Raw genomic sequence first — 20544 nt, 5'->3', positions numbered from 1 at the left:
AAGAGTATACACACTCACGCACAGTGCGCAGTAAATGCTCTTTCTCACTCCCCTCCCCACCCCCCCTCATATATACATATAATACGACAAACAGCAGGATGATGCGAGGAAATTGAGTTCGGAGTGAACGTAACAAGGGCACGGGGGATACTTTGGCATTAGAGAGAATCAATTACCATTAAATCTAAAGGAGAAATTGCACATATATGGTTTCTTGACAGAAAGATTACACAGCATGAAAGATGTTAGTGAAGGTGAAATTCTCCTTTGTATTATGTATGCTATGTAATAGCATATAATCACTTTGCCAAAATAAAGAAAGTTGGTTTAGAAACGCTGAGGCAGGCCAACCTTGGAGATAAACTCATTCCAGCTTTTGATAAAGTAATGAGTGTGCAACAGACAGCAATGGATTATCAGCAAGGCGCTTATTTTCATATCTTCCTTACTAAATGAATCTAAATACTGGTAGGGTCTGTTAGGTAAGAAATAATGTGGAATAAAGAGGAATATTAGTTATCTTGCATGCAGGTGTGCAGCAGTTATGAGTACAGTTGCATCACTGGTGCTGACTAAATGCACGCGGCATGCAGCCTTGCTTCGCCTGTAGCCACAAGGAGGGTGCTGAAACGATACGATGAATGTTTCTTTGCTGCAAGATAAACTACATATATTCCCCAAAGACCAAAAAGCTGCAGTGACAGAAAAAAAAAAGAGTTTATCTCTAAAGACATGCTATGCGTTTTCCTACTCTCCATATACACTAGCCAAGAGAAGAAGAGGTGGCACGGTATGGAATACAGACATTGGGAAAGCTTGTATATATAGTCATAACCATCAAATACAGTAAATGGTAAATTCAAAGAGCTACCTCTCCACTACAGCAGTGGATAGGATTATAGAGTTGAGCTGACAGCCAGTAAATTGGATTTTAGTCAAACCAGGAGGAGGAGGGGGCTCTGAACACAAATTGGAGGGGGTACAACACTGACAACATATGCCAAAAATGAGAAATGTGCCATTTTCACGATCGACACAGACACCGGTGTGCTCTGACAGGAGACATCCTATTTGCAAAAGGTGATTTTATAAAACACAAGGCAAAGGAAAACGAGAGTGAGATTCCATGTTTCAGTCCAGCGTTAGTGATGAGTTATAATAGTTCTCCCGTGAAACGCTGAATGCGAGTGGTAAAACCAGCTTTTATTGCTTTTTGTATTTCCCCTTCACGACACAAACATCACATTGGCACACAGCGAGATTTGACAAAAGTCACTTTTCTTCTCTCATCATCTTAAGTGGCGTCTCTTTGTGAGGCTGGCCGTTTCAGCTTTCCCTGGTTCCTCTGTGTTTGAGTTAAAGTGAGAAGTTTCCTCCAGCACTTTGGCCGCCTTGCCTCCCTCAAAGATGCATTAGACAGAGCGTGAGATAGCTAAACTAGAGGAAAGCAAATGGTTTAACTTGGTGCTAATAGTGACAGTGTGTGGGTGGATCAGAAGGGAGAATGATGGCTATAAACTCACATTAGGAAACATCTCCCCCTGTTGGAGGGACTCGCATTCAAAAGGCACACATGAGAAATGATGGTTACAGATTACTGCATCATTTGGCTGTACTATAAACTGCCCCCGCACGTATACACCAGCATGTGTGTGGCCTGATTTCACTGTGAGGACAGGCTTTGGACAGCTCCTGCATGCGTCTAGACACACACACATACACGGTACAGCAAAGTGCATCAGAGATGAAAGAACCTATTATAATCTTTCTGTGAAAATACAGCCTTCGAGCATGGCGGTAACAAATGAGGCCCTTGAGTTTTATCCTTCAGTCTTTTAGTTATCCTCATTGACCCACTGTCTCTCTCGCGCACTTATTATTTTTTTTCCAACCTATTTCACCCCCTCTCTCTCCTCCCCTCTCGCTCCGTCACTGGCTGGTTGGGCTATAAGGGGTCACATGTGACAGTGCTGAGAGTCAGCGAGTCACAGAGCAGCGCTACAGAGATAATTGCCATGTGATAAAGAGGTGATTGCCTGCTAGCACCAGGGGAGAGTAATGCCATCAGGTTGCAATAAAAAAGCAGATGTCTGACACTAAATGAATGTTGCTGGAGCCTGGGCAACTTTCTTTGCTCCCTTTCATCTCGCACGTTTCTCTTTTGTCCCCGTTGTTTCTGTCCGCCTGTTCCTTTCCTCTTCCGAGAGGAAAAGAAAAATGGAAGAAAAGGTTGAGTCTGATGATGATGAAGACTCAGTTGTGCTCATTCTTTGTCAGAGACATTTGCTATCTGTTGGGTAGTGCATAAATAAAGGAAGAGGAATGGCTTTTGAATATAATGCCTTTGAAATTTTGCACAAAAGGAAGGGGGAAAGCGTAGACATATGAAACATAAAATGGAATGACTTTGAAAATTTCAGTCAACATAACCACTCTGGTCTTTATTTTATTTATTATTAAAGACCAGAGTGTAATAACCACTGCTTTCCAACATAACTGCATGCTTCAGTTTCCAATTTGCTGGTATGAATTGATTTGCTGAAGCATCAATTAATTCGAGAGCTGCTATCCATGACAATCTGACGGCCGGCATGAAGGATTGCATTATCTAAAACATGCCTTGGGAGAGAAGATAGTATTCTGGGCATGCCAATATTTACTTCCACTGCGTTATTACAGCATCCGGACCTGCAGGTTGTACAAGGTCACAGGGCTGCCAATGGGTTCAAGCTTATTAGAGTCATCCCAAAGTCCCTGGTACCTCAAGACTAAATAAATAAATAAACAATAGGTGGTGTTTCAGTAAGACTCTTCCTCCTGATGTCCAACCCTGTTCACGTCCTAATAGGAGGGCAATCACAAAATTGCCAAAGCAAGTGAGCCCTAGAACCTCTGGACCTATTTGTTTCTATGCCATTGCTTTTGTTTAGTTTCTTGTTCCATTTCAGGCTCTTTCAGCTATATCCTCTTAAAGCCTCAATTCATCTTATTTGGAAAGAAATGGATGATCCCCATTTGTCATGCTGATAAAATTATGCAAATGACAAAAGGCGTTAATAGATAGCAATGGCAAGGCATGTGGTTAATGGATGAGATGCCAGCACTGGGCATTCTACAGCAGGACAGCTGCTTTCAGGTTACCTGACAGGGGCACTAAGGGAAAATAATTGGCTTTTCCGTTGCAGAGTCCACATGCAAATACAAGCAGAGTGACATTCTATACCTTCGCTGTCTCACAATGTCATCATTAGCATTAGTCCCAGTGGCGGAGGAGTTTGATTTCTGCTCATACGAGTCTCAGGCCATGGCCATCGGTTGCTCTCCAAAGAGATACAAGCTATGCAGTATTAAACAGATGCAGAGGCGAGGGCAAGAAGCTGGTCCAGCTGTGTTTGTATTCCTATACCGCACAGTTCTGCATGTCTGATGGGAAGCTTCACAGCCTGCAAAAGATTGTTGAATCCCCAGATAAACCCACAGGTTCACAAACTGTACACATGAATGTACCAAGATGGATTTTCTTCTGATTTCAGTATTCAGCTTGGGGTTTGCACAGGAAGAGTTTAAGTTAAGCGCAGAAGCTCGAATATTCTCTGTCATGCATGTTGTGTGAACAGGTGAGTATATGTGTGGGTGCACTTCAAGGCAGCGGTGCATGTGAGCATTTCCTGTGCACATGAATAAGCACTCTGCGTTTGATGGAAAATAGCTTCAGCGCTCACTTCTTACTTCATGCTAAGCAGAAATGCAGAGCGGATGAAAGACTATTGATTTGATCTCTTTGTGGGATCGGCCAGTGGGTGAAAATTGACTGCTATTAACCAACTGACTGTATATTACTAACATAGTCTGAAACCCGAGTTGCTCGCTAAGCTGACATTAAAACATTCGTTTGATGAGTCGCAGTCTGAAAACAGAGTCAAACAACATTTTCGGCAATGAATAACTTTTCCGTGGCAAAGACTTTGGTCATTTACTGAAATCCCAATCCCAAATATATTCCGCCTTTTGTTTTGTTACTGGTTTCTGCCTGAATTAAAAAACAAGAGAAACTTAAAATATGGATGAATGTCAGGATACATCATCACAAATACATCACAGAAATTAGGAACGAGTCCGAGGAGCAGGGGGAGGGGACGTCTGTGGCATTTCTATAGCTACAGCAAACAGTATTGTGAAGTTTGACAATTGTAAGGGGGGAAAAAAGCATTGCAACTCTGCAAACTTTGCCTGTTCCCTGAGTACAGAGATAATGTGCACATGTCAATGCCTTGATTTGTGTGAGCCCAACAGACAGCTATTAAATCGTTTCTGCAGCTGGTGACAGGCTTCCAGCTGGGAGGAGAGACAGATTCACTAAACATAGGTTGACAGGCTTCTTTTTTCTTCTCTTTCTTTTATTCCGCTCTACTTTCTCTGTACTTTTCATGCACTATCCATCCATCAAACTCAACATACATCCCTCCCCTCTGTTCTACCCGTGCTATGTTTCTCTCTTGCACTCCTTCTCCCGTCATTTTTTGACTACTTTGCAACTTACTATATTTTTCATTACCATCTGTCCTCCCCTGACCTTTCTTACATCCCTTCTACCTGCTGCTCCCTCCTGTCTCACACGCCCCATCCGACCATCCTTTCCTCCACCCATCTCTCCGTGTCCCTCTTCTTCAGCTCATGCAGCAGCAGGCAGCCATCATGGCAGCAAGCCACGGAGGTTACCTCACGCCTAGTGTGGCTTTCCCCGCCACACAGATCCACCAGATGGGGGCGCTCAACATCAACAGCCTCCCGCCCACCCCCATGACCCCGGTGTCGGGTGAGTTTCATCAAACCCTGGGTGAGCAAACAGTTTCATTCCCTTTCCTCTTGCTTATGCTTGTTTCTTTGTACCAGACCAGTGAATGGAACATGCCTGTATGTGCATTTACATGTTAGCCTTTATGTGCACAAGCCAAACGAAAGCGTGCCTCATTTCTGGTGATCCAAAATGATTCCTCTGGAGGGAGAAAAAATGAATAAAAAAGTGGGATTTGCATGTTTATGTTGTTTGTGAATGCTAACAATATTTGGGGTTAGTGTAGTAGCAGCAGAAGAAGGAATATCAATAAGTAACTTTACAGATAAGCCGCTAATTTCCCCGTAGTATTTTGACCTTGTGCTTTGAAGCACTTGTGCATGATCTGCATGCACTTGGTTTTGTTTTCCATAACAAACACCTCCTATGCAGATCCATTACAGAGGAAAGGGAAGGACTTTGAAACACCTACCTACTGCCTAACATTTGCTTATTCAGCAGTGTTTCATTTTTCTTGAGACAGAGAGAACTTCAAGATTCTCCACTCAACAAAAGCATGAGCCAAAATAAATAATACAGTAGCAAAGTCTTTGTTGTGCTCCCCTCATCTACTTTGCCAACACTGCAGTATTGAGTTTTTAAGGTGATGTCTTTGGTAACTTTAAACCAGTCAGTGTGAGCATCATCAGCACAACAAGGCCTAGTTTAGGGTTTTCTTTATAGGCATCATAAGAATCCCGTTTCTGCAGAAATTGCTGTGCTTTATCAAATTCCTGCTGAACTGCAGTTTACATTGGGGAAAAAAAAAAAAGTTGGTATTTTTTTTAATTTACAATTTTTCTGTCGTCCAGCTTAACACAACCAACAGTCAGTTGGATTAATAAGTGAGAAAATGAAATGTTAGGGACTCTTCTTAACCATTAAATTTACTCTTTAAAATCAATTTATATACATTTACAAAAAGTGAAAGAATGGAACATGGCAGTGGGCACACATGCCGTATGTGTAACGTATAATTTTCACCTTCAGCAAATATATCCAGAGAGGAGACCCATTTGTCAAAAATGCACAGTGATGTTTTCAGTGCAGTGTGTGCACTTTTGGGGTGGCCGTAATCAATCCGAGACAGTGATTAAATGTGGAGCTAAGCGTTGCTGAGAAACTCATATTTTGATGCGTATACCTCTGACAGTGCTCGAATTCACATCTTTGTGTTCAGCATGCATACCTGTATTTGGCAACACAATAGTGCTGATGAAAGACAGTGCAACTGAAAGGCTAGGAACATCTCTCCCTGCCTCCCTGCCCTTCTATCTTCCCCTATCTCTGCGTGTGCGTGTGTGTCCGTGTATACATAGCTTTGTGGGGACCAAAAATCGGAAGTTTACGATGCTTGTGGGGACCAACAGCCCTTCCCATGAGTTTGAAGACATTTTTCAGACTCAAAATGTGGTTTTAGTGTCAGGGTTACAATTGGGTTACAGTTAGGTTTAGGCTGAGGGTAAGGATTAGGTTTTTGATGGTAAGGGTAAGCGGCTAGGGAATGCATTATGTCAATTAAATGTCCCCACAAAGATATGAAAACACATTGTGTGTGTGTCTGTGTGTGTGAGGGCTTTGTCCAGTCTCTTCTCTTCTGCACTGAAAATCAGTGTCTAACTCTAAAGGAAGTAATGCTGATTTTGCTTTTGTCTGTAATTCAGTGTTATAGATAGTTATCAGTTCTTGGGAAAACAGTAGAGAGCAAGATATTTGTGGTCATGGGGCATAAGAGGAGAATCACAAGTGTCTTTAAGCCCGTGATCCTGATGTGTATGAAGTGGTGCTATTTATGTAATTTTGACCATGCCTCTATGCAAGCTTCCATTCACTGATTAACTTTTCTTATTGCATGTAATACATTTTTAATCCCTGAGAGAAATCATCAATTTCGTGAAGTTCCAAGGACTTTCATTAATATAAAATATCTTATTTCTCCTTTCTTCATTGGTTATTATGAGTGTGGTTGCCAGCAGTTGCAGCAGTGGTAGACTAACTTGCTGCTTTGGTATACACAGCTATTTTCTCTCTCCCTTCTCACACTTGTGGCTATGACTTATTTAGAGTTCATTGAATACATAACATTACTGGCAAGGCTGTCTGTATAAGTAGGCCAAGAGACTCTGACACTACTGAGAGACTGTAGGATGTCTGCCACGAGTCAGTGGAATTATTCATTGTAATATCAGAATCTGTTTTTTGGGGTCTGGGAGCACAGCGCTTCTCTGCTTCAACAGAGGTTTAATTTATGCATTAAGACGTCTCATCAGCTTAATTAAATTCTGACATTTGGCAGTTGTGTACAAAAGCATAAAAGGTAGAAAGGTTAATGTCCCCTTTCCTTGTGAAATGAGAGCTATTACCTATTGATAGCCATACTACTGCCTTTCTGAGTGACACATACTGCTCTGCATTAACATAAAGCTCCAATAATGGTTTTATAGATGAAAACCCTTCCCGATCTTGGGATAAAAGTGTGATGTGACACTAGTCTTTTATTTAAATGATCTCCATAACCTCTGCAACATACCAAACCTTGTTTGACAGCAGGCTTAAGTACAAAGAGGCTCCGAGGTTAAGGGTGTTACCCTGAAAACAATGAGACATCCATTTGATCAACAGATGCACAGCATTTAAGCTTGATGGTGCATAAGCCGTTTGCCAGATGGTTCAGCTGATTAGAGCATGTATCCTTACAATGATGCATGATGATGCTTTTTGAAAATAATGTTCACCAGGTGCCGCTCCCTGAGTGCTGCAGAAGAAATAAAAGTTAAACAAAAGAAGAGAGAGAAAGGAAGGGGGAGATAAAGAGGGTGAGGGAGGAGAGGAAGGAGAAATGGAGAGAGATGTGAATCCCGCTGGGTATATGTGGTGAGGAACACGCAGTGTCAAGAATGCTTTGTTAGGATGTGAGAAGTGTGTAATCAAAGTCGCTCTAATGTTCTGTTGCATGGTGCTGCTCTACACTGAAGATGTGCATGCACAAGTGCATATTACACAAAGTATAGTGCAGATGCTCCACAGCAAGAGACGAGCCCGTTACACTTAGAGCCAGCCCGAATGTGCCACAACATCCCTGCTGGATTCAAACATGGCTGCACCATGGATACGGAACACTTCGGTGGTGACAAAGCACCAGGAAACTAATGAGCTGTTTGACGTGATGATCTTTCTTAATGCCACCTGTCCTCTATGGCTTCCTTGCACTGGCAAGGACTAATTCTAACACAAACAATCAAAGGACAGTTAAGCGAAGATATTTATTTAGAATAAAGCGTCAACTATCCTTCACGTTTAGATCAAAACATCACATCCAAGGATAGCGACAGAGCCAAAGGAAACAGCTGGAAAGATGAATACCTGTGTGTCCCAAGTGATGGTGTGACCTCGAGCTTTCAGTCCTTCTTAGTCTGAAATATGCTTTTACTCTAAGTGCTTTCTTTAAGGCTGTAGAGATGTCTTTCCAGTGCAGGCAAAGGTAAAAAAAAAAAATTTTAAAAAAATGGCTTGTTTTTCATGACACTTTGTCTGACGGATGAGTTGCCATTGTTCCTTAAATGCAAGTGTTTCTTCTCAGCTTTTAGATTAAACCATGACTCTGGCATCAAAATAATGACATTTCTCAAAATTAGAAGTGAGCAAAAGGTAGCCCTTTTTCTGTTGCCTTCAAGTTTGTTCAGAGGCCACAGGCACTCCTCTTGCCTTGACCAGATTTGATCTCCGGTGCACGCAGGCAGTGGAGCTTCACAAGCTGCCCAGCTGGTCTGCTCAGGCATCTGAAAGCCAGGCACATTGCTTTGGTCAGTGTATTGAATGCATATGAGCTTCAGAAGTAGAGCAGGAAGCACTGGAGGCTTAGTAGTCTGGAAGGTTTTTGTTTTTGTTTTATTATCTAATATTTATTTAGTAATAAATGATTTGTCGAGTTTCACATAGTTTCATTTTAATATCAGCTGAAAAAATATGTTATAATATTTTTTCATATAAACTAAAGCAAATTAAGATTGTATATCACATGATTATACATTTAGAGGTTGGAATCCTTTTTCTGGCGGCTCACTTTGCTCATTGCAGTGTGCAGGGAAATAAATTGTGTGGTCTAGAAGTGTGTGTTTACGCTTGCCTGAAAGGCTTGGAGGTCTCTCTCTGTTATCTGTCCAGCTCTGTACTTGGGGAACTTGTTTCATATTTGAATTGCAGTTTGGAGGAAGATTCTGTACGAGAAGGTGCTGCTGAGCCTAGAGTGCAAATGAGTCTGGAAATAGATTAGCATTGCATATAACATATGGTCAGGGGATCCTTTCAGTAGTTGCATTTTTATTAATTTTATCAAGCATGCCAAAGTGAGGACTGTAAGTGAAGCACCCTCAAAGACACTATAGATATGCGATTTACAGACTGTGGCTCAAACTGTGGCCACTGGTTTCTCCCCATGAGGAAGATGTTGATTAGGTGTTTGAACTTTTACGCTATGGGATTTGTTCCCAACAGATGCTAGACGCTGGCATCATTAAAGTGCAGTTCAATCTTTGCTGGAATCCTTTTCCTCAGGTGTATTGTGTGTTAGATCCCAGTCTGCTGTTGGATTTTTTTCAGTTTCTTGTTTGTTTAGCTCTCATTTGCCGTTTTTATTTTAAATATCACTTGTGCTGTTTCATATATTTTTACCTTCTGTACTCATGTTCCCACCCACCCATTGTGAATACCTGACCTGCCGTAGTTCATGCCAACCTTGTCCTTCCCTTTCATCTGTATGCTGCCTTTTTTCCTTATGTGAATAATGTTCCACACATTTTTCTTTCTGCATAACTTCCGTTTCAAACTTTTCCTTGCATTATTTCCGTACTGCTGCCTCCAGTGTTTTTTCTATGTACTAAAAATCTACCATGAGTAAGAATTTTTTCTTTTTTTTGGAGTTCCATGCTTTTGAGTCTTTCTTCTGTTGGAATTTCATCACGTATCATATGTACTCAGTATAACAAAACTAAAGTAGCCCCAGGATCTGTAAAGTGGAGCTAATGTTGATGTTCCTTAAACTTGCCTTCCTTTCGATGACCAACAGTAAAGTTAGTATAAAATTTAATGCAGGAGCTGCTCTGCTTCTCGCTTGGTTTATAATCTCATTGCACATTTTCTTCTTGAATTTATGTTTTCAATCGCCATTCTTCAAGTCTTATTTAGTAAAGAAGGATGATTGTTTTTAGAATAAACAAAAATAGACAGTCAATGGTTACTCTCAGTCGGAATGTCCCCACATAGCAAAAATGGTTTGGCCCCAATCTGGACCACACAATGTGCTTACACGTCCCCACATATCGCAAAGAATAACGGCCCTTTGGTGGCCAGGATCTGGTTTGCCAGAGGTGGCCCACAAATGGGCCAGTTGTAGAAACACTGCTGGCCCTGTGATGCCCCAGATGACAGCCTAATGTGTACCTTAATCAAACCATGTAATAACAACAAGTGGCGGAACATAATAGTGCAAAAGTAACATGGCAAATCTCCATTCAGACAATGAATGGAATGATTCTTATATAGCACTTTCCTATTCTCCAGGATTCCTCAAAGTGCTCTATACAACATGCCACATTCACCCAGTCACACACTTTCTCTAAACTGAGTGCTTCCTAACCACATTCATACTCTAGCAGAGACTGGGTTCGAACCACTAACCTTCCTATCAGTAGGTGGCCTGCTGATAGGAGGAAAGGAAAGATGAGTAAACCGTCACTAGGTTTTCGATAAAGTTTACACTCACAAACCTGTCAAATCTGTATTTGAAACGTTGGCTACCACAGCAGTATAGTATTGCAACATGGCATTTGGGTCTGCTCACTAAAATAGGAAAATAGGAACATAAATAGTGCCATCATTGCCAGACCTGGCCCACATCTGGTTGACATACACCCTGCCATGACACCAGTCAGTCAGAAGTGTCAGCTTGATGCTGGATCCGGGCCAGACCTGTTTTCTATGGGCCTGGGCCACATAAACAAAACCATAATCTACTTCAGGCCTGTCCCATATCTGGATGACATACGTCTTATCATGCCAGAAGTCAGCCAGCAGTGCTGGCTTGATACCAGATCCGGGCCAGACCTGCTTGCTATGTGAGTCTTTGATGGCCACCATGTTGAAGTTGTCACTTCATAATGGAAGTTCAGAAACCATAGTGGCTATGTCCACTGCAATTTTACTAGTATTTATTTTTTACCCTGGCTATTATTTGGTTATTTGTTTGGGCTCACTGCTACTTAAGCCAGAAAAGCTGTTGCGGCACGGCTGATCAGAGTTAAGTCATCAGCGTACACTTGCATTTTCAAAACAATTTATTAAATGATCTGTGGAGATGACAAGCAAGGGGGAGGATTTCACAAATAATTAGCGTACTGACTGAAAACTACTTATGTGCTTTGAAATATTCACTAGATGAAAAATTATATTAAACTCTGTAACAATAAAACAAATTCATTTGGAAGTTCATTTGTTTTGTGTCACACTTGATTTGCTTTATAAATATTTATTCCTTATCTAAAGGGCAGTATTGAAAGTCAGAGTTCTTCTTAGGATCACAACTGGACTTTGTGAGGGTGGGGGTAGCTTTCAGTGTTATTCACAGAAGACAGACATTTTCTCTTTGACTCTAAATGCGTCGCATTTCAAATCAGTTAGATGAAAGCATCTGTTTTGAGTACTTATTACTTGCTCTGGCAAAAGACAGTCCTTCTGCCGGTAATGACTGCACTCTCCAGTTTGGGTATAGCATTCCTTGTTGATTTCAATATATAATTAGCATAATAAATACTTCTGTTGCATGTGAAGCCTTTTTCTCCTTAGCAAGGAGCAAATCAACTGTTTTTCCCTCTAAGAAGAAGCTTTCAAGAAGATGAGAGTAATTTTGCTTCCACAATATAAATATATGTATTGGACAAACACATATGGATACTGTTTAGCGTTGCAGTGTTCCTTGGTGAAGTCATAAAGAACAGTAAATTTATAGTTCAGAGCAAAATGTATGGAATATGTAATCCTCTGTCCTACAGCTTTGTATTCACTCATGCCAGAGTGAAGAACAACATGTCATTACAGCCTGATAATTGCAAAACATCCTGACAGCCACATGTATATCAGCGCTCTTGGGTGCGCATTGTAAACAAGCTATGAATGCAGTTTTTCACAATGCAAGAACTATGTGTCCACTGAGGGATAAAATGAAAATATCTAGTTCAGGAGACTTAGTAATATTTCCCTTTTTCACTCTTTACTGACTGTGGTGCGATAATATAGTGTTTATAAGACTTCTGTTCATTCCTTGCTGTGGCATTTCCAACATGATGAACAGACTGGACTCAGTGGCCCCAATCTGCGACTTCTCTCGTGTGTTCTCCTTCAGTACCGATGTCATATGTAATTGCTGACCTCGGAACTTATGAAATTGCACATAAGGGGTCCGTGCTACCACCGAGTACTTCTTCTGCTGCTACTCCTGCTATCACTGCACAACTGCTGCAAATACATAGGCGTGTGCTCCCACACTATGGCTAAGGCTTGGAAAATGAATTTGCCTGATGATGGAGAGGGTGCATTATCTGGTGGTACAGTAAAGTGCGTGTGGCCTGAGCAGACTGGCTGTCTCTAGCCCTCAGAATAGGAGCGGCGCTCTCCTGGGTCCTGGTAGGAGAATGGGCTGAAGCTGCAGTCTAATTCATCACAGCTCTGCAGGAAACAAGCAATCATGGGGAGGCTTCATAAAAAAAGAGATAAAAAAAAAAAAGTAAAAGAAAATCAGTGCAAAAGACACAACAGCTCTCGCTGGACTGGGGCAACTCCCCTGGTCACTGCATCTGCCTCCTCCACTGTCAGCTTCCTCGTGGTTTAAATGCTGAGACAGGGAGAGACGATGGAGAATAAAACAGAGTAGGAGAGGTGAGGATTGAAGACAAAGGGGCAATTATTGATAGAAAGCAATAAAAATAATCCAACATAGATGATAGGAGTCAGCAGTAGGAGGTTTCAGCTGGTAATGTAGTTTTGGGGTGATGTAATGCTTTTGAGTAAGACCCCAGCTCTGGTGATACTGCGTCTTTTTGTTTGCATTGCCACATATCTCAGTGTACAATTTGCGTGAGCTGGTTGTGATTGTGTACTCTATCTAATCTACTCATAAGAAGTCCCTTATCGAGGTCCCAGATTGTGGAAATATGGCACGCTGAAGGGTTTCTGTGACAACCTGGGCTTTCTGTCCAATCAGGGCGAGGGCTTTGAGATTGAGAGGTGGTCCTCGGGGGAGCTGTACTTCAATGAGCTTGGATGCTTTGCCACATTGAAGCGCTTTTAGAGAGACCATCACAAAGTGAGATTCTGCTGAGAATGGGCACTTTGACGTCCCCGCCATAATTGGAAGCACTTTCTAAAGGAGGGTCCTTTTTAAAATGCATTGAATGACAGAGAACACGGAGCATCCAATTTTGATTCCACTCATGAACCCTTCTGCAGCTGCCTTTCAGGCGTGCGCCATATATGTTATGACCCACCCATTTGTCAAACTGCCAACTGTTGTTCTTTTGTCTTCTTTTTTTTTTTTATGATGTGTAAAAGTACGAGACATCTTTGTGTATTTGCTACCTGCTCATTCAAGCAAATCTCCCCCTGTAATCTTCTTCTATCTAGTCTAGATCTGTTTCGCCTTTTTCTTTTCTTTTCTTTTTTTTTCTCAGAAGTTGCATAGTGGTTTCATCATCTTGAGCAGTACAAGCCAGCAGGGTATCGCACAAACACTACAGACAGGCTCATTTTTCACAGGTTGACTCCCCAGCTATCCTGCAGGATGTGTCACGACAAACGGCGGATATGTGACAGATTCACGTTGCACCCGTGTCCTTGCATTAGAGAGAAGACACAGTGTAGCTCGTGGTCACGAGTTTTGTGTGTTTAATGTGTGAGTGTGTGCGTGTGTGTACAGAGAACTGTTTTTCTCGGTACTTTATGAGAAAAAGGGTGTCTGCCTGCTAGTGTAAGTCTGAGTGCTGTACAACTCTTGTAGTATTATGCGCAGAGATCCAGATGAAGTGCTCAACAGCCAACCTTTTTCCCAGCAGGCCTCAGTTCTCCACCAGCCAACATCACCACCTCCGCTGTACCCAGCATCGTCACGCCTATCGTCAACGGATTCACCGGCATCCCTCATCAGCCCAACGGACACCCTGCCGTGGAGACCGTTTACACCAACGGCCTGCCGCCCTACTCCACCCAGAGCCCCACTGCTGCCGACACCCTCCAGCAAGCCTTCACTGGTGTACAGCAGTACACAGGTAGGAGACAGAACGGCTTTGTTTACGATTCTGTTATTCTGAGGTTTTGCACTGGCGTGTAAACACTATAAATGAGTAGCAGCTATGAGACAATAACTGCAGGCTATGTGGTGCGTGAGTAGCGTGAGGTGGTATGTATTCAGATAGTGTAGGACAGCGCCTCAGAACGAAACATCAGAGAGGCTTTGATTACGTGTTACGCTTGTGTGATCGACCTTAAGCATCCTTGACACCGTTCTCTGTGGGATCCCCGATTTTACACTCATCTCTCTCACATTCCCTCCTTCCTTCCTTGTTCTACTGCTTCGCGTCCGCAGCGATCTACCCGGCCACTACGCTGACTCCCATTGGCCAAACGCTGCCCCAACCAGCACAGGTCATCCAGCAGCAGCAGCAGAGAGAAGGTGAGGGTGAGAGAACATTATTGCTTTTACACTTCACATGCCTCATACTTTGTAATGGCTAAACGGGGAGACGAGCACGAGAGACCAGCCTTGCTTTGCTTTTACACTGTACACACTTCATTTTGAGTCTTGTTGTACAGCGAGAGAAGAAAAACACTCTAACATCATTTTCATTGTGTTTAATAGATAAACAGAGCAGACTGTGTGAGACTGTAAACAGGTCTCGTCTCGACATAAAGCATGGGGATTGATGTAGAGTAGTATTATAGTAATATATAGTAATAGTGATAAGTAATAGCATATCTTTTATAATAGCCAGCTGTGACAGTAAGTGTGGATGAAACACACATATAAACAACATCAATGAAAATATGGTTGCAGGCAAATTGGGACAGCTTATTTGAAGATTTTCAGCTTGCAATGTGATGATTTTAATAAACTCCTGTTGCGTTTTTATTAAATAAAATATATAAAATAGCAACACATAATGTATATTTTAATTATGATTTGAGCCTGTGCCAGGTGTATGCAGGAACGGTGAAGATACATCTAAAGGCCACATATGAAGGAATCATGAGAGTGGATGCTCATGCATGAATGCTCATTGCAGCCTGTACTGTCTAATTCTACCAATGTTAATTAATCATTTATTTATTTTTTGTATGATGGGTAGTGCCACATATGTCTGAGACAGCTCTTTGCACATATTCTGTATTTATTTTGGGTGATATGTAGGTCTGAAAAAGACAAACTGACTGCTGTTTCTCTCTTTTTCTATCAAACTTTCGCTGTATCTCTGCAACCAGGTCCAGAGGGTTGTAACCTGTTCATCTACCACCTGCCACAGGAGTTTGGAGACAATGAACTCATGCAAATGTTTCTGCCCTTCGGTACCGTCATCTCCTCTAAGGTCTTCATGGACAGGGCAACCAACCAGAGCAAGTGCTTTGGTGAGTCCTACAGTGCAACATGCACACAGTCCAAGACCAACTTGATATAATATGAAATTATATCAAGTCAATTTGTATTGACCCCGGCTTGAGAGATAAAGACACTTGGTTCTGAATAAATCTAATAATAATAAATCAGTCTTGGTGTATACAGGTTAAATAGTAAAATGTTTGTCTTTTCTTTATTTTCAAACACACAACACTAAATTTTTTATATATATAATGTATATACCATTGCCTCTGATGACATTTGACAGCTCACAGACCTGGAGGACTGAGCGATCTTACCCCTGACAGACTGACCTAATTTTGCATCTTGATGACTGTTGTGTTTTGGCACCGGCGCTTTTAAAGCAATGCGCAGAGTACATTGCAGCCAAAATAATCGGGATGTAGTCGATCAGACCGCACGTCCTTGTTTCTGCTTGCCGGCTGTGTGACCTGGAAACCTTGAGGTGCTGCATCAGCATCCTCATCACCATTGTGTAACCCCAATATCTGTCAATACCTTCACCGCTGAGGCTGATTCACACATTTCCACACCTCTTGTCCCATTTAGCTCTGGCAGCCTACATGCGCGTCCAACCCCAGGGCTTACAAAAAGGCAGGCAGTGATGGTTGAGGGGAAGGAAGGAAAAGGACAATTATAGATCAGCTTTTGTTTTCACTTCAGGGAACCAAAGAACCTTGGGCGAAATTGATCACCAGTTCCGTCTCCCTTGGGGGACTTAATAATATATAAATTCATGAAAGAGGAGCTATTTGCAGTATTGACTTATGCACTATGCATTTACAACATAATGTTAGGCCTGGGGAAGGAGGGAACACGTGTGTAATTAATCTAGAAAGGAGAAAGAGGGAATAAACTTAGATTGATGGGGTGTAAAAGACAGAGAAACTGAGCTTAGACCTCTAAACGGGTATCTCCTCTCTGTTTCTAGCCTGAACGCATTAAGGTGATGGCGGGTTAGGAGGTCACCTCCTTATCCCGCCTCTATACTTTCTTCAGACTTCCGTTCAGCTCGGCTCTTAGTAGCGCAACTTTTCCCCCGTAATGGGCCAAACCTGAGCCAAGCAGGCCATGTAGACTCCCTCCCATGTGGTGGTGGACGTGGAGAGCCTCCTGCTGTTTTTTTCATGGGTCATCAGCTGTTCCTAATGACACCACAGACACAGCGGAGCGCATCAGCGGAGACACACTCCACTGAAATTTCTGGTCACTGAATTCTCAAGGCTTTATTTTTACACATGATGGAAACAGGATGTTCATAGGTTTGAGGAGGTGGTTTATCGCGGGGAGGTTTTGTGTGTCTGCAGCAGATTTGTCTCCTATGATCATCGTTCTGTGTTTCCTCTTGTTTTGATCAAACTCATTTATTCAGTGATTTTTTTTCTCTTTCACTCATTCACAGGTCAGAAAATTAAAAGAATAGCACTGAGTCAATGAAACTTTGTAGGCGTGTTAACCCTCAGTCATTAAATTTCGAAGGTTCAAAATCCACGCAGCTGTAAAGAAAGTGCCTGCATGCTATAAAATATAACATTTATTTTGAGTTAGGGTCATTGGTTCTCTGCACTGTTTCATCATTTTATTACACCGCACAAAATCAACAAATGCATGCTTCTTATCCAAATCCTGGACATGTCTTCATCTCTGAATGCAGCTTAATATTATATTCCCAAATAAAAACAGTCAACTAGGAGAGAGCGTGAGCGCAGAGCGATGTCGTTTGGCAGTAACAGCCCCAAACTTTTCGTGGCCTATTTTTCATTAAAAAGCCACCTCGTGTCCGGCTGTCACGAGCTCTGAGCAGCTGTTAGGCCACACCGCAGTCGTTCCTGCATCAATAACACCATCTAGACTTCCGTTAGAGGTACACAGGACGTGATGAGGAAACCAACAGAACACTTACATTTTCATTATGATTGCCTTTTTTTCCACCCGTTTCTTTTTTAACAGAGTAATTTACAGTAAATATTATTCATAAAAAATTACTAAAATTCTCCCCTAAATGCTTGTTATAAAGTGCCTACATTAGGGCTGTGCGATATGACCAAAATCTCATATCCCGGTATAAAACATCTATAGTCCGATAACGATATAAATCACAAAAAATGTAATATTTTCTGTAAATTCTGTGAATCTCGGGTAGGTGAAGTGTTTCCAGCTGGGCGTCATGTAGCTGGAGTCGAGTGTTTTAACCGATGCATGAAACTACACATTTTTAGACATAGGTTGTAAGGCCGCCATTTTTTTCGTGAGTATTTATTACACGGCGTGCTGCGGGGAAAGCCTGTTCTAACGTTTGAGTCTAAGGTTTATTTTTTAGCACCTGACGACTTTTTTTTGCTTCTCATCCATCAATACTCTGCATACTTTTTCATGTGATTCCGTTTATTTTGAAAATTCTCAACAGCATCTTGAGCTTTATTGTGAAAGGTTTATGTGGAAAATAAACAAGCGGACATGCGATGGTTTTACCATCGTTGTTGCTAACGACAACGCATAAAAACAGGCGCTTGTCCGTCTGTAGTGTGGTTATATTAAATATAAGAGAAAGAGAGGACTTTAAGAAATGAATATAGCCGCTACAGTGACCATCAAAACGATGAAAAAATATTGCCGTAAACAGTTTATTTTGCGATACCACGAAACAAACGATAGCGTAAAATGAAACATAGACGTTTTTATATCGTCATCCGATATATATCGTTATATCGAACAGCCCTAGCCTACATTATTCTTAGTTAGTGTAAATGAAGTTTTGCTTTTCTTACACAGGTTTTGTGAGCTTCGACAACCCTGCTAGCGCACAGGCAGCTATTCAAGCCATGAATGGCTTTCAGATTGGGATGAAGAGGTTGAAAGTCCAGTTAAAGAGACCGAAGGATGCCAGCCGCCCTTACTGACACAGCCTACCTTCAGTATTCATCGCAGCAGCACAGGTGAGCCCATAAGAGTATTGCTGATTTTCACCACTCTGTCCTTTTACGCTCACGATGCAACTAAGGTTCAAATAATGCCACCTGACTGTTCCTGGAAAGTAAATATCGTTAGACTGATAAGTATTGGGTTGCTATATGTTCTGTGAATGCAAAGCTTAAACATTAAAGGTTTCTACAGTTTTAATATTTGAAGAAATGTAGAGGGGTTGATTTGATGTGCAGCACTGTAGGCATATTAATTAAGGAGAAATCTGTCATCACTGTGACTGACGATGATTGATTGGTGTGGCAGCGTGGGTTAGTTCTCTCCAGACCATTAGACTGATATAATAGAACCATACTGAACTACTCAAAGTTTAAAGAAATTGATCTTTAGATTGACAGTTTAATGAGCAGTGAGATTTGAAATGGCCTTTTTCTTCTTTTTCTTTTCTTTTTTCTTCTTCTTTTTTTGTTTCTAGGTTTTAGAGGACACGTGAAGATATTATCTTTGGAGGAGTTCAACTTTTTTTTTCTCTCTCTCTTTGAAAGCAAAATATGTTTTAAAAAAAAATCAACACATATGGAATTTTTGAAGACATATCAGCATTTACTTATGAAGATGTAGGTTACGGCAGAAGAGGAAGATGCGAAGTGAGGAGGCGCTTCACCGGGGGACGTTAACAGTAACAGATGGCACAGTGCAAGAAAGACGAGAAGAAAAAAAAAAACTGGAAAAAAAGAAGTGATGAAACTGAACAACAGAACTTTTTCTTGTTGAGACTTGAATTGTTAATTAAGCAACAAACTAACAAACGAAAAGCAGCAACAACAAATAGATTTCTATATACATATTATATACACACATATATATATATAAGGAAAGAGGCGCTTGTGGCTTTTACTGTACTGGACAAATGAGGGTTCAAACTTGAAGATCAAAAAAAAAAACCAGTGGAAAAAAAGAAACTATTCTATATGTCCACTGACAGACTTTCTTTCTCTTTCCCTCTTTCTCTTATTCTCTCCCCGTCTCTCTCAGTAAGCGCAGAAGTGCAGCCACTGAGGTTTCCATTAGCAACAATAGGACTGCAAATCTTTCACCCCTAAGGGACCAAAGGACCAAACATTTTTATTGTTCTGAACAGTAATATATAGTATTAATGATACTAATACTGCAAACTACTACTAATAATATTACAAGTTAAACTTAAGAAGAAACACTAGCTTCAGGTTGAAAAAAAAAAGAGCAAGGGTTTTTGATTTTTTTTTTTCCTTTCACATTTATAGTTACTGGGTTTGAAAATATTAAAACAAAACAGAAAAATGTATTAAAAAAAAAAAGTAAAGCTATACTATTTTAGTGCCGTAGAATACATGGGTTAGACATTGCTTCGGGCATGTTCAGATATATTCTTTTGCCTCTCGTTACGTCATCCGCATCGCAGCATTTCATCTCGGAAGCATGATCCGTCTGTGTTATTGTGTCAGAAGAAGAAGAAAGCAGTCCTTTAGTGCCAAAAGTGACACAGTAACCTTTTCTCAAAGCAGACATCAAAAGAACCAGAGCGTATTTAGCCAAGCGTTGCTGTCCTCTGTTCTTGCCAGCGTGTTGCGGTTCCATAATTGATCGTCATTGCGACTCATTCCATGTCATCATTAAAGCCTTGATAGTACAGATAATCTGACCATAAAGCACTGTGGTAAAAGTGCCACCCGGCTGAGCTGGATACGCAGCAGTAAAACAGCACAGCATCTGTAACTGCTTAATAAAATATACAAATGAGCCTGACAGCAGTTGTAAAAATTTCCATCGGCGTGTCACAGTGGTCCCTCCCGGGTCGTGCCCTCTTCCACTGCCAAGCTCCTCCAGCTGCTCTCAGCAGGCGGGAGCAGACTCCCCTCCTATTTCTCCTCCTCCCTCCTGCTTCTCTTTCCTCACCTCCAAGTGCCAGCATATCTCTCTCTTAATAGGGACCATCGGTTCACGGGTGCCCCAAAGCTAACCCGCAGCATAATTAGGGTAATGATAATATTGATTAGATGGGGAGCAGCACCGCAGGGCGAGAGATGCGCAATCAATTACACATTGGCATTTTGAGTGAATTGACTGAGTG

At 41.6% G+C, this 20544-nt stretch overlaps 1 protein-coding gene across 11 annotated transcripts in view; it reads left to right on the top strand.

Annotated features, from left to right (window-relative positions):
- celf5a (cugbp, Elav-like family member 5a) overlaps nt 1-19700 on the top strand; it is a 197943-nt gene extending 178243 nt beyond the window's left edge. For 2 of the 11 annotated variants that reach the window (XM_014336844.2, XM_014336843.2), the window contains exons 7-12: nt 4672-4816; nt 13936-14148; nt 14466-14552; nt 15359-15502; nt 18285-18448; nt 18910-19700. In XM_014336844.2, the coding sequence (XP_014192330.1) occupies nt 4672-4816; nt 13936-14148; nt 14466-14552; nt 15359-15502; nt 18285-18412 (717 nt within the window). In that variant the 3' untranslated portion in view covers nt 18413-18448; nt 18910-19700. Of the gene's footprint in view, nt 1-4671; nt 4838-13932; nt 14149-14465; nt 14559-15358; nt 15503-18284; nt 18449-18909 lie in introns of all 11 variants that reach the window. The other 9 variants (XM_014336842.2, XM_014336841.2, XM_042216823.1 and 6 more) reach the window with 6 other exon arrangements.
- The last annotated feature ends 844 nt before the right edge of the window (nt 19701-20544 follow it).

Source organism: Haplochromis burtoni, unplaced genomic scaffold (genome assembly GCF_018398535.1).
Source record: "Haplochromis burtoni strain Fernald_Lab_line unplaced genomic scaffold, NCSU_Asbu1 Contig_13, whole genome shotgun sequence".
NCBI lineage: Eukaryota > Metazoa > Chordata > Actinopteri > Cichliformes > Cichlidae > Haplochromis > Haplochromis burtoni.
Note: the sequence above shows the minus strand (reverse complement) of the source record. Positions and strands in the feature narration are given on the sequence as shown.